The 13,409-nt window shown below is 36.5% G+C and overlaps 1 protein-coding gene across 2 annotated transcripts; it reads right to left on the bottom strand.

The window, feature by feature from the left end:
- Positions 1-391: 391 nt before the first annotated feature.
- On the bottom strand, positions 392-13,327 carry LOC124163986 (ubiquitin-conjugating enzyme E2 J2). Of its 2 annotated transcripts, none has more exons than XM_046541131.1 (6): positions 13,178-13,327; positions 12,763-12,980; positions 12,564-12,689; positions 12,324-12,432; positions 4,144-4,272; positions 392-1,291 (listed from the first exon to the last, which is right to left on the bottom strand). In XM_046541131.1, exons 2-6 carry the CDS (start codon positions 12,876-12,878, stop codon positions 1,028-1,030), a joined length of 744 nt encoding a protein of 247 aa, XP_046397087.1. In that variant the 5' UTR covers positions 12,879-12,980; positions 13,178-13,327; the 3' UTR covers positions 392-1,027. The 2 variants fall into 2 exon arrangements, with proteins under 2 accessions (XP_046397087.1, XP_046397088.1); XM_046541132.1 differs by having other exon boundaries at positions 13,182-13,315.
- Between the last annotated feature and the right edge of the window lie 82 nt (positions 13,328-13,409).

Raw genomic sequence — 13,409 nt, 5'->3', positions numbered from 1 at the left:
TTTAGAGGGTAAAGCCTAAGCCCTGCAGTGTTGGGTCCCGAAACAAAGATATCACACACCCACAACCGTCATAGAAGGGGGAGAGCTAAGAAACGTATATAATCAGTATTCGTTCACCTGCATAGGAAAATCTCCGACGAATATTTGCGGCAATCATCTCCCGGGTCAAGAAACACCCAGATGCACATTTTCGTCTTTAGTAGGGAAAAGGTTAAGTTAAATGGAAATTTAATATGACTACTCATGAAATAGTTTTTAATTGAACATGTGAGTAATAGCTGACATTTGTGTAGAGCAATGTAGTGGTTCTGTGTAAATTCCATGCCAAGGCCAGATTACCGAATCAAATTTAAATTCATAATCCTAAAGGTGAAAATATTTACAAAACCAATTTAACTGCATAAAAATACTTTATTACACATTAAAACAGACTTATGGACTGAATAATATTAATACAAATGGTAGTCTATGATATTCATAGGCCAATTGAGTTCCTTTATCAAAGTGGAATTGGAACTACACACTGCTACGACCATACTGGAAAATGTAAGCAAGAGTTTTAAAATGAATATATAAGCTGATAAATGTAGCCCACCACTATACCAAATATTGTTACAGTACACAATAAATGAGATACATTTTCATTCTTATAAAAATAAAAGAAACAAGAGCAGAGTCTGTTGCTAGCACTTTTCCAAGGTGCTACCTTTGAAAATAGTGAAACAATTTTATTGTCACAGGAGAAACAGTACTGTTTATCTTGGGCAAACTAAGTAGGCATTTAAAAAAGAATTAAGGTGGTCCTTAATAAAACTTATTTCAAAAATTAACAAAATCATTCACTTGCATTCATTGAATAACTGCATTGCAAAAGCAGATCAAAGCAATCCATTAAACTTGATGTAAACTACTTAGTAGCACAATCTGCCATACACTTACATGCCCACATCCACACTTGACACACAAACAAGTTCATTTTCTCTTGGCATAAAACATTATTTACATAATTTCACAGGAAATGAATAGTTCAGTCAGTGGCAATGGTTAGCAGCACATACTTAACAGTGTAAGCAAAGGCTGCAAATCCAATGATAACACAAATGTTGGTTAAAGCACTCTGTAAAGGACTTTGGTTGTCTTGGTTTTGTGCCAGCTGCTGGTGCATTCCAAGGGGTCCAACTTGGGCATTGCTGGCATTTGTGCTACCGTTTGATGCAACTTGGCCATTCTGGGAATTGGACCTGGCAGCAATTACAGCTTCTGCTCTCCTCTCTAGCTCTTTCTTGATACTCTGAAAAAAATGAGTGTTATTATTAGTGGGAGCCTTCAGAAACCATCTGATTGGGTATTCTGTGTACTACACTAGCAAAACAGAAGCTTTTGAACCCTCTTAGTACCTCTGAAATTTGGTGGTACTGGTGAAAATTGCGGGTGTAAATTTGAGAATTTTGTAGCATCTTATCAAAAAACATAATGTGAAGGTATTGCATATTTTAGGTATCAATGTAATGTTTTTTTAATTAAAAAAAGGAATTATTTGTGGGCAATAACATCATATCACATTTGATAAATGAAACAACAAAATGATTTTAACCCCTAACACTGAAATGACGAGTCTAGATTGAGCTCCTGATGCCAAATTGCGCAATGAGCGTAGCTTGTCATCAGATTTTCCTAATTGTAGCACTATTTTGGGGAACAATATAAATAATTCTAAAGTTTAACAATGTTAAACATCCATAATGTACGTAAAGAAAAAGAACTCATATGCATACATGTATGATGCATTGGAAGTAAGAAAACGATCAGTGGTGTAGCAAGGGAGGAATTGCAGGGGTGTCCAGATTCTCCCTTCCCCCCCATTATATAACAGTACACTTACTCTGCCTCACAAAAGAAAATCAAATATTGAAAAAACATGAATTTACAAAAGATTTCCTAGAAAAATGAAGTTTTTCCATTATGAAAAGTGTTAAAATTTGTTTAAAACCCTCTATTTAGTACCCTGTTTTTCAAAACTTTTCCCCCCTGGTTTTGGACCCTCTGCCAAACAAAATTCCTATATACACCACGGAAACGATTTTATATGAGTAGTGATAGCTGTTTTCTCGATGTGCATATAACTAGATACTTTACAATATGAAATAAAAATCACTTTTTATTTCACTGTTCTACGTTCATTACAAACTACAATATATCATTTCATTGCCTACCATTCCATTTAAACAGAACCACAGAAAAAATAAATGGACAATAGGAGCATGATTATCAGAAAATAAATTGAGGTGGAAGGGGTAAAATCTGATACACACTAGTGCTGATTTATCAGCTAATGGCACTTCTTGCCTGTGGAGCAAAAGCTGACATACGTATCGGCCCGTGGCATTACGAGGGCTCACAACGCATGCAATTTCATTTCACTGCACGAGCAAGAGTTTGCAGTTCTTTCACAATTTGTTAAAATTCCACCCAGGAAAAATCATTTCCTAGTTAAGGTAATTAGTGACACATATGTACTGGGTTACTCAAAAAGGTATGCGTAGTAATTACTGTAAATGATCTTTCACACAGATAAGAAAAATTTTTCCATTACCTTAAAATAATCATTATCATCAGTAATTATCAAGTCTCTGGTGAAATTGGCCACACATGGCCACAGGAAATTTATATGGCCATCCTGTGGGCTCTATGTCCATTCTATAATCTCTGTGGCCATGGGCTTAGTAACCTGTGGCCGCAGGAGGAGCCTGTGACCATGGCTGCAGAGCTTAAAGAAAACGCTGCACTACTGTCCTCTTGTATTCATTTGTTTGTAGTTTCGGATGCCGTAGCAGAGAGGACATGTGAGCACTGGGCAACTGGACTGTTAGTCGGGGCGAAATTTTCAATTTTCAAAGTATAGGAATTTAGTTGTGTTAGTCACATGTTCAAAAGATTACATTGGTGTGTCCTGTATCCTTGAAGTAGAGGTCCAAATGAATATCATTATCCGTTTAACCATATTTTGTTTAAGTAGTCTTTGCATATTGCTCTGGCCACTCCAATTTTTGATCTTCCCATATAGGACTGTTTGTGTATATGGTAGTATTTCAGTCCAAACTATAGGGATATGAGTACAACAGAGTATAAACACTGGCCACGTAGGGATTTAGGTAGCTACAGATGGCCGCAGGTGGTCAAGCACGGCTGCAGACTGATGACCACACATTATTACCAAATAACCACAGACAGCCACACAATGTTGTATGGTCATGGGTGGCCGTGGCCTCCAACTTGTGTGGCTTTGTGTGGCCATGAACACACAGATTTCCTGTGGCCATTTTCAACAGGGGAGATAGTAGAAATTTTGTGATAATGAATATTATGCAAGTTTATTCTTGTATGAATGCATAATTTCATTCGTGGATAGGTCAGATATGGATAAGAATATAGAAATGCATCCATATTCCTTTATTTCTATTATAACTATTGATAAAATAATATTGATTGATATGCCCAATGAAAAACAGTTGACTTCTGATCCTCAAACTAAATACATAAATTTCACTCATTACTCAAGGACCAGAGGATAGTTAATGAGTATAGTTTAAAATGAAAGGGAAATTCATATCTCTTCCTAGATAACAGGTACAATAAAACACTCAAAAATCAGAATTTATAGCTATTTCACCAATCAAATATAAGGAAAAAATAAAAACCTCATACATACTCCAATTCCCAGTAGTCAAACGCGAGTTTTGTTGATTTCAAATAAGGGGTAAACATGGAAGAAACTTCTTGAAAGGTAAGAGTGGGTTTGAATAGATCAAATACTTAATAGGGAGGGTATGCTTTAAACCATGTTGGATGGAAGAATGATGAAGAAACAGGAAGGGGAATGAAGACGAACTGATTAATGGATAGAATGAAAGGGAATGAGCCCAAATATAAATTAAAGAGGGAAGTTCCACATGGGAATGGGGAATAAGCCCCGATGATTAGCTAAATACTCCAGGTAAACCTACCTTCACCAACAGAATATCTTAAATAATAAAAAATGAAAAATTCAAGTCAATACACAAAAAATATTCATAGTCACAAAAAAAATCAATCCATCAAAGAGACTTCCCCAAGCAATCAGAAGTAAAGTAAAAATGTATTTACCGTCACTAGATCAGGAAAGAGCTCACAAAATATTTTATCCTTCAAGTTGAATTCCAGGCTCTGGATTGCTAACTGCATTTTCTCATATTCCGAGGTGTCTATGCTGCCGAGAGTAGGGCTCTTTTCAATCTAAAAGCAAGAGAAAGAATACATATAACACACTGACAATGAAAAATTTAGGTTTTATGCACTAGCAATGATTATTTTCTCTGGAAGGCAAACAAATCACACCAAATCAAGGAAATACTCATCAGGCCAACCAGCAAGATTATACGAGACAGAAAAGTCTTTGGGGTCTAAAAGAGGCCATCTTAGGCAACATCAAAACAAGGGCATAAAGCAAAACCACCATATAATGAACAAGGCAAAAAGAATATTTCATAATTATCAACTAATTTTTGCAGTCCCAGTGAAATTTATTTGAAAAAGTAAAGGCAAGTTTCGTTACTACCATATTTTGCTAATAGGAAAGAGAAACTTAGTTTTCATATCAATTATCGATTGTTGCATATGCCATGTTCTTCTTCACTTTTAAACTCACAATTGAGAAAGTTTCTTAATTCCATGACTTAATTCTGAAAGTGCAAGAGTAACAATGGGATCACCTCTTTACCCCATTGTACATAGTTGAGATTCTCATCAAACGTTTAGGCAAAAAACTATTCAACTCACACTCACATAACTGCAAAAAACATTTCCTACTGGTTCAGGAATACTTCATGTTACTGAACCAGTACAAAAAGATTGATAGTTTCCTCCAATTCATAACAAGAATTAATTAAACTTAAGATGGAACATGAAGTGCACGAAAAAATCAAATTTCCAGCATTTGAAATCATTTCAGGCTTAACATGGTGGAAATGCAAGATATCCATGGTAAAGCATTTATTTATTTATTTGCAATATTTTATACGAGACCTTTTACATTGGATTTTTAAACAAATTGTTAAATAATAAATTGTAACAAGAAACAACAACAACAACAAAAACATGATTAAATACACTCAGATATCACGTAGTACTTCACTTCTATGAACGCCTCATCCGCTCATTTGTTATTTTGGGAAGGGTGGAGAAAGAAAAGAGGGATTTAAAGAGGAAGTGGCTGTCGTAAATGATGAAATTGATGTTGTTATATCAACAGAAGGAGCTTTGATGGAATTGTAGGTAAGAGGTAGACGGTAGGTAAGGGATCTCTGGGTCACAGATAAACGTTGGAGAGGTAGATGGAAAAGAGATGAGTTCCATGTTTTACGGGAAGGGACATGGAGGGAGAACATTGAAAGAATGTCGCTAGACCTGAAGTGGCCATTCACGATTCGGTGGAAAAACCCGAGGTCACTAAGAGTGCGTCTTCGCATTAAGGGCACTATGTCAAATTGAGAGAAGAGATCATCAGCAGTGAGATTATGGAGGGAGGGGTTATGGTTTTTCACGATGCTTACGAAGAAATTTACAGGTCTATTAAGAATGTTGAGATTTGAGGGACAGGCTGAAGACCATCTGGGCGAACAATAATCAATAAGTGGAAGAACACTTCCGGAAAAGACAGATTTCAAAGATCAAGGACAAAGAGCTTAAGGACAACAAATGGTAATTTTCACATTTTAATAAATAACTCCACTACTGACCCTGGTTTCGACACACTTAAAATCTCTAGACACCTTGAAAATAACTTGAAACAAGTGTCAAAACCAAGGTGTCAGTGGAGTTATTTATAAAAGTGAGGAAATTACCTATGGTTGTTTATTTTTATATATATCATGGAAATTCGTATCATTTGTTGATTGAAATTTGAAATCAAAGCTATGTGACCCACTTTCACAAACCCAGTCATTCCTGCTGATTCATATTCATACACCCTATTTCACATGAGCTAACTGGCTTTCAAACCGTATTCTATTCACTAATCAACATTCATACGTCTAATAACCACTTCAATCAAGAACTCCAGATCATCAAGTTTACAGCAAAGAAAAATGGATATGGTGAAGCAGGGGTGCAGCTAGGAATTAAGGCCAGAAGGGGTTTTAGGCACAACTGATATTGGGGGGTATGGAATACCCACTGGGGTAAGCAAGAGCTGAAAGGGTCCCTCCCCCAGGAAATTTTTAAAATTAATGGTTCAAAATGGTGAGTTTTTCAGCTTTCTGAGAGACATTTTATTAATCCTGACACTAGTCTATCAGCAATATTAATCCTATTATTTAAAATGGATTACCCTTTAAGTATTTCATAATAATAATAATGACAGAAACTTTGGTTCTGTGAATAGTTTGATATTTTGCTGGAGTAATCTGTTTTGCTAACATTAGTTACAAAACTTGCCACTTTAAAATATTTTTATAAAAAAAATTCTATTTGCTCTGGGGGGATATTATTCCCTAAACCCCCCTCACTGCGCCACTGTGGTGAAGTAGGTACTCATTTACTCTCTGCTAGCTAAAAGAGGGTGACAACATCTGCCTCCAACTGCCCTCAGAAGAAACCTCCGTTGAGTGACCAGCAAATCTACATGCTTCCCTGAGCAAAGGCTACTCTTATGCACCACCATTCTTAAATGGCTTTTGGAAGCAACACCTCCGAATTCAACCAGTGTGAAAACAGACAATGCCAAGCATATGAATGTGATTGAAGAGGTTATTAAACACGGGCATGTTGATTAGTCAATGGATTAGGGATTGAAAGCTAGGTAGCTTATGTGAAATAGGGTGTTATGATTCAAAAGGATAGACTGTTCTTTAAAGTGGGTTACATTGCTTTGGTTTTGAATTTCAAATGACAAATGCGGGACATTTGATTTTTTGTGAACCTCAAATTCAATCGTGAATTGAATTAATTTATGCTATGACTTTATGGATTAGAGGAAAATTATCAGTCAGTTTGTGCTGATCCAGCATTCAGATGCTTCTCTTTTATGTAATCTTTTTTAACCCCAAAAAATACCCAACATTTCCCCATTCTTCCCCTCATTACACTATCCCTGTCACCACCTTCTTCAAGTTTTCTGATTTGCTTCCTGTCCTCTTTCCTCTCAGTTTCCCAAATCCTTTTCCCAAAATAAGTATAAATAAGCTGCACTTATCACAATTTGTACCCAGAAGATGATGATGTTATCCGGGTCGATTTAAATTTATTTAGCGGAAAGTTGCACCTTGCATATAACTCCATGAGAAAGCAATGGGGAGAGAGGAAGCTAAATGTATGGTTGCCACTAAGACTATTTGGAGAGATGGCCAGTACAAATTCATGACCAAGTGGCAGGTAGATGTCACACTCTCTTCCTCCCCCCCCCCCCTTATGTCTCTCACAATGTCACACAAATTCTAGTGATAATTAGGAATCAGTGGAGGCCAGCCACATTTCATTCGTTAGTCCTGAACACATGAATCATCTGTGACAGAATTTGGGAACACTGCTATAGTCAAAATAAGTCCGAAAGTATTTTTACACATTTTATGCACACTTGCTAGCAGCAGTAGTCCCTCAATAATAATCACGTACAACAGCTCAACAAGGCTTAGCTAATGAGGACTTTCAACTCAGACATGGTCAAATATATTCCATTCCATTTAACTGCATTTAGATTATTTAACCTATGATAAAAGAGAAACTTTTAATGAAATGGCAAAATATATATTTCAAAGGCCTTATCAGTGCCATAGGCAATTCAAAACTCACAAGAGCTACATGTGATCCAGATGTATATAGGACATCTTAGTCTTCTTCTTGTCCTCTATTAATTTGTAAAGAGAGATTTAAAACATAAAAAACTGTATTCCCCCCAATAAAAAAATGCTTGTACGGTGAAATTATAATTATTTGATTTGTGGTTAGAATTACAATTCCAGAGATTCAATCAAATGTAAAAGTGCACATTAGCACAGAATAATTCATCAATGCCAACTCAGAGATTCCGGATTGTGTTGGAGACACAGACACTTAAGAAAGTGATCATGTCTCCCTTATACCTGACAAATTCATCAAGGAAAGTAATGCAACCAATAATGAACCTCCGTGATAGGACATTTAAAGCCTGGTAACAAAGTACATAATTATATATAAGTTAAAGTATGTTTGCGTGAATGATTTTGGTGGACCGGAACGGAACAGGTATGAATGCATAATACAAATTAAAACAGGTTCTATTTTCTGTGCATGCATTCGCACAAGTTAGGTGGTTACATAGTGCATTTTGGCGTTCAATATCACATTCATACATTTAGACATTAACCCGAATGCGTTAATGTATCGTGTAACCAGGCCTTTAGAAGGCATCCTGTACTAAACATCTAACAGTCTAATAGTGAGATATTGAATAACTTATTGATGATATATAGCAGACTCCCGATCATCCAACTGCATTTTATTCGGGTTGCGGATTATGCACGCATGAGTTCACGGTCCTTCGAAGTTTTCTGCGGTCTTTATAAAAAAATAAAATCGGACAAAAAAGCACCAAGATATATTCATTTTTTAAATACAATTCTACAACAGGCTAATTTTTTCCATTAGAATCCCCTTCGTACATTGGAATCATTTTTATCTATTTGCTGATAAGGAATGTTTCAAGTTTGCTTGGACATCTGCTCTAGCATTGTAGACGACGATCAGCGGCAGAAAAAAAATCTTGATTAATTTTAGAATATTCTTCAATGGTTAATTAATTGTCATTCATAAATTCAGAGAAATGTTACCTACGATCTCCGATTGTATATTTCATATCGCTAACATGCAATTATTGCCGTGGCATCACAAGCGATTGAATACGGCCCAAGGGAACTGGAGATTTCGTCGCACTCAGGCATGTTTACGCCGTTACCAGTCAAGGCTAAACTGGATAGAAGCATAATAGTAGAAGTGAAAGAATTGAAAGTGAAAGCAGTGGGGGAAGCGGAAGTAGAGATAGCATGAGTCATAGCCAGGCACTCGCTGGCATAGACAATTTGCCTTAAGGCCTGGTTTCCCATAGTAACCGCTACTGAGTAATGGCATAATTGCGTGCCCGTTGCCTTCACGGAATTTCCATGCTCCTCTTTTCCAAGCATCACAGTGCGGGATTGGGATCATTGTCAGTGGTTACAGATCCGCGTCCCGCAGCAGTTGCATACCGGACAACTTGTACGAGACGTGACTACTCGGCATGGTGCCGGTCAGTGTAGTTTCCGATATCGTGCAGTGGTTTCGAGGTTGATTCGAGCACACAACTTTTCTGAATCCATGACCTCGCAGCCACAGGTGCATGGTTTTCGGAAACCAGGTTATACATGCACCAGTAGGCATACGAGTACAATCATGTTATCACCGCAAAAAAGATCTCGGTTGAGAAGATAAAGCTCTTAATGATTCCGAAAAGCAATCTATAATAATAAACAATGTGCATAAGCAATAATAGATTATTTGATTAACATAAATTATGAAAATTACAAGAAATACAAGTTTGGATTATCCGCGTATTCCGATTATTTGTGCCACCTCTTCCCATTATTAGCCCGGATAATCGTGAGTGCACTGTATTGTGAAAAATGGTTCTCTCGAAAAACAAACATAAAACTAGGCACTGGTGATGCCAAAAACTAAAGTCCTCAGTGTTCCTATCACTGAGTCTGCTCTTATGCATCACCACCGCACTGTCACAATCGAAATAAGAACGTGGAACTACCAAATTTTACTGGTAATGGAGGGCAAAATGATTAATAAGTCAATTAGAAGAATGTGCTCAACATTTACATGCGAATGAATTTGCTTCCATTTAGGTATCTTGAATTTTTTACAACCATAGGTAAATGGTATTGTTAACACAAATGCATGCCTCTCAGTGAAATCCATTGTTGACAAGTGTCACTTTGTGGGAATAGAACATGATTATGAAAAAATAATCTTCGTCCAGTACCACACTAATTGTTGTACATGACTGGTTTGGACACTATCCAGCAAATGCTAACTTGGTCACTGCACAAGTAACAGAGATAACCAAAACTGGTTATCTCTCTTCCTTGTCCAACTGGTTATCTCTGCTCAATCAAGTGTCGCACTGAACAATTTTTATGTTTATATTATCTTGAGTGATGACCTGGAAATGGAAGGTTTCCATTTCCCAAAATAAGCATAAAGGTGTGGTTGTGTGACCTCTCAGAATAGCAATCCTTGTCGAACTACACCTCGGGAACTGTACTTACACTTTCATGAATGGCTAACCTTCCTCTCCCCCTCCTCTTTGTCGAAAACATCCAAGTTTCACCATTCCGATATGATTGCATGATGGAGACGCTATGAGTCTCGTCAATATCAGTAAATTACAGTGGTTCACGAGTTTCTTATTGATCAGTTATCGACTATTGGTTACTCTGTCACCATTTACTGACAGTTCAGCCACAATGAAGCTGCCTGAGAGAGTTGAAGCATAGGCCATATGGTACGGTGGGCGATGCGTTCTACCAAAGTGCCTGGCTATCTACTCATGGCTCCTTCCTTCCCAAGACATTAGTAATACTATAAATTTTGGCCATTCTAGATGCAGAAATTCATTGCTTGATATTTGTTCATTGAGTTGATTTTTTGGGATTTTAAATAGAAATAAACTCTGGGTAAAGACTTTAAATATTTGAGTACGATTATTCACTTCCCAACACAAAAGGCAAGAACCCACATTAAATACAGAAATATGAACCCGGGCGACGCCCGGGACATTACGCTTTCCTATTAGCTTTTGGAAAAATAAATAAAATTCTAAACAGATAGGGAATGCTTTCACTATAGCTAATATAAAAATAATTAACCATAGCATTCAAACATGTAACTTAAGTCAATGTAGTACAGGTAGCAGTGGTTGTGGATTAAAAGAAATTATTAGCATCCCTCAACCAACTGCATACTACATTAAAAGTCTAACTATGTTGGCCAAATTAATAAAAGGCTTTGGTCTGCAGTTGCTAATAGTAAACATCTCAGCTTACATTTTACAACCATCATTACTTGGGAGTAGTACAAAAAACATAGAAATTCATCATAAGGTTGGAAGGGAATTATCACAAGGCTGAAAGGGAGGGGTTAACTAAAAAACCTACATCTGATAATTAAGGTGTGAGGATTTCAAACAAATTTTAGCTATTTACATTATGTGCAATTCATCTCTTCTAAAAAAACAAAAGATTTTGATTAATGAAATTGGCAAATTTCCACAGTGTAAAACTTTGAAACAACCTGTTTTTGTGTATGACCTCCATCATCTTAGGATCCAACACACAGATGATACATTGCATAAAAACTGGTTCTTCTATAAATAATATCGTGAACACATGGTAATTCGGATTGTTTGACATATCTTCATCATAAAAATCCATCACGAAATTTTTTAATTCTGCATACCTTACTTGTGTAAGGGGTAGCCATCCTACCTTATATGGCTGTTAGCAATTGGAGGACACGATTAAAAAAACCAACAGATATGGTGAAGTGGGTACTTTATGAATGACCCCTAAATACAAAACAGCTAAACAGAAATATTAGATATTGCAGTAAAAAATATTGATTCACAGATAAATGATGAAATTAATCATTATTTTCTCCTCCATATACGAATCTTATATAACTTATCAACTTTCACCTGTGATATGTACAGGCAAAAAAACCTCAGGGTCATCAAACTAATTACAATTAGATGATAGATTTCAAAAATAGAAATATTCCTTTCTATGATAATAAACCAATATGCTGAAAGTATAATAACTTCAGCATCCCGTGTGTTCATAATTAGTACAGAATGAGATGTTTGCAGGATGTTTAATTACCAGTTTCCAACAATTATGGCTCCAATATTGAAAAAAGTAATTGTGTTCAACAACAGACAAATCAAGTAAAATGTAATTGATTAAACGCAGATTATTATGGAAGTAGCAGATGGCTTTCCAGACTAGACTTTTAACACATAAAAAGAAAAAAATTATTTCACTTTTCCCCTAAACCTAGGAGCACAGAAAATACCTATATTACAGTACTGTCTGACATGGGTGTCTGGAAAAATAAAGGTTAAAAGACTCATTTTGCACCATTAATATCAATGATAGAAGCTTGATAGCCATGTACCACATGAATGTGATACAACGTAAGGATAATTCCTAAGGGAACGTCCCATAAGTATGTAATAAAAAGGTAGTCACCATCAATATTGACATATTTACCATGAAACTCAGAAGTCCAGTAAGAATTGTTGACACACACCAAGCGGGATTCCAAGTATCAGGGTGGAAGTCACTTATGGAGAGGCACAGGCGAGTGTTTGTTTTAAACCTTGAAATAAGGATAGGTAAAATAAGATACCAACATTCTTCTGAAAGCAATGACGTTATAAGATAATTGCGTAACTCGGATTTACAACATACATCCAAAACAAATGGAACAAGCAAAACGTAAGAACTTACCGGCCATTAGGAGTAATCATGTATATGCTCGGTGGTTTAAATGGAAATTCTCGCGGAAACACTAGTTTCCCATGATATAGACCACCCTCGTAAGGTGTACCTTCGGGCCCATTGACAACGTAATGCCTAGAATAAAAACACAACATTGAAACAAAAATACGAAATTATAGGCGAAGGAGCATTGGGTAATCATCCATACCATTCTAAGATGTTTGATGGCAAAGGTTCTGCTACAACATAGGGGACTGGATCCCTCTTCAGCCTGATGTAATCTTGCTTTAGACGAGCAGTTGCACTATTTGTTTTCCGACTCATTTTTTATTTACAGTAGTCTCATATTTCACGAATGACAGGAATTATTTTAGTCCAGGCTAATTGCGCTGGTTACACTTCACTGCCTTCACTACCTCCAGTGACCTACACAATAATGAGATGATAAGCTTCTCAATTACCCGTAATTGTGAACAAATTATTAGAATATTTAAACCAACAATGAACAAAATTGGTGTTCAACATTAATGGACGCAAAGAATTCCAGTCACACCCATGAACATACAATTTCTAAGAACAACTAAGGGCACAATACACAACTAAATGGGCAAATATATGCTTACTCACAGTCCAATTGTATATTCCACGACGAATAAGATTTTCTTCAAAAACAAATACTGAAAGTCAAGCCGAAGGTTGATGAGACAACGTTCACCACCTGATCATTTATTCCCCGTTGCTGATATTATTTTTCGCCATTAGCCAGAAACGGTATCGAAGATAGCTAGCGCCGATAACTACAGATTTTGTGGTATTTTAACGAACTTCCAAATATCGTGCGTCATTCTTTATTGC

This window comes from Ischnura elegans, chromosome 8, assembly GCF_921293095.1.
Source record: "Ischnura elegans chromosome 8, ioIscEleg1.1, whole genome shotgun sequence".
Lineage (NCBI taxonomy): Eukaryota > Metazoa > Arthropoda > Insecta > Odonata > Coenagrionidae > Ischnura > Ischnura elegans.
Note: the sequence above shows the minus strand (reverse complement) of the source record. Positions and strands in the feature narration are given on the sequence as shown.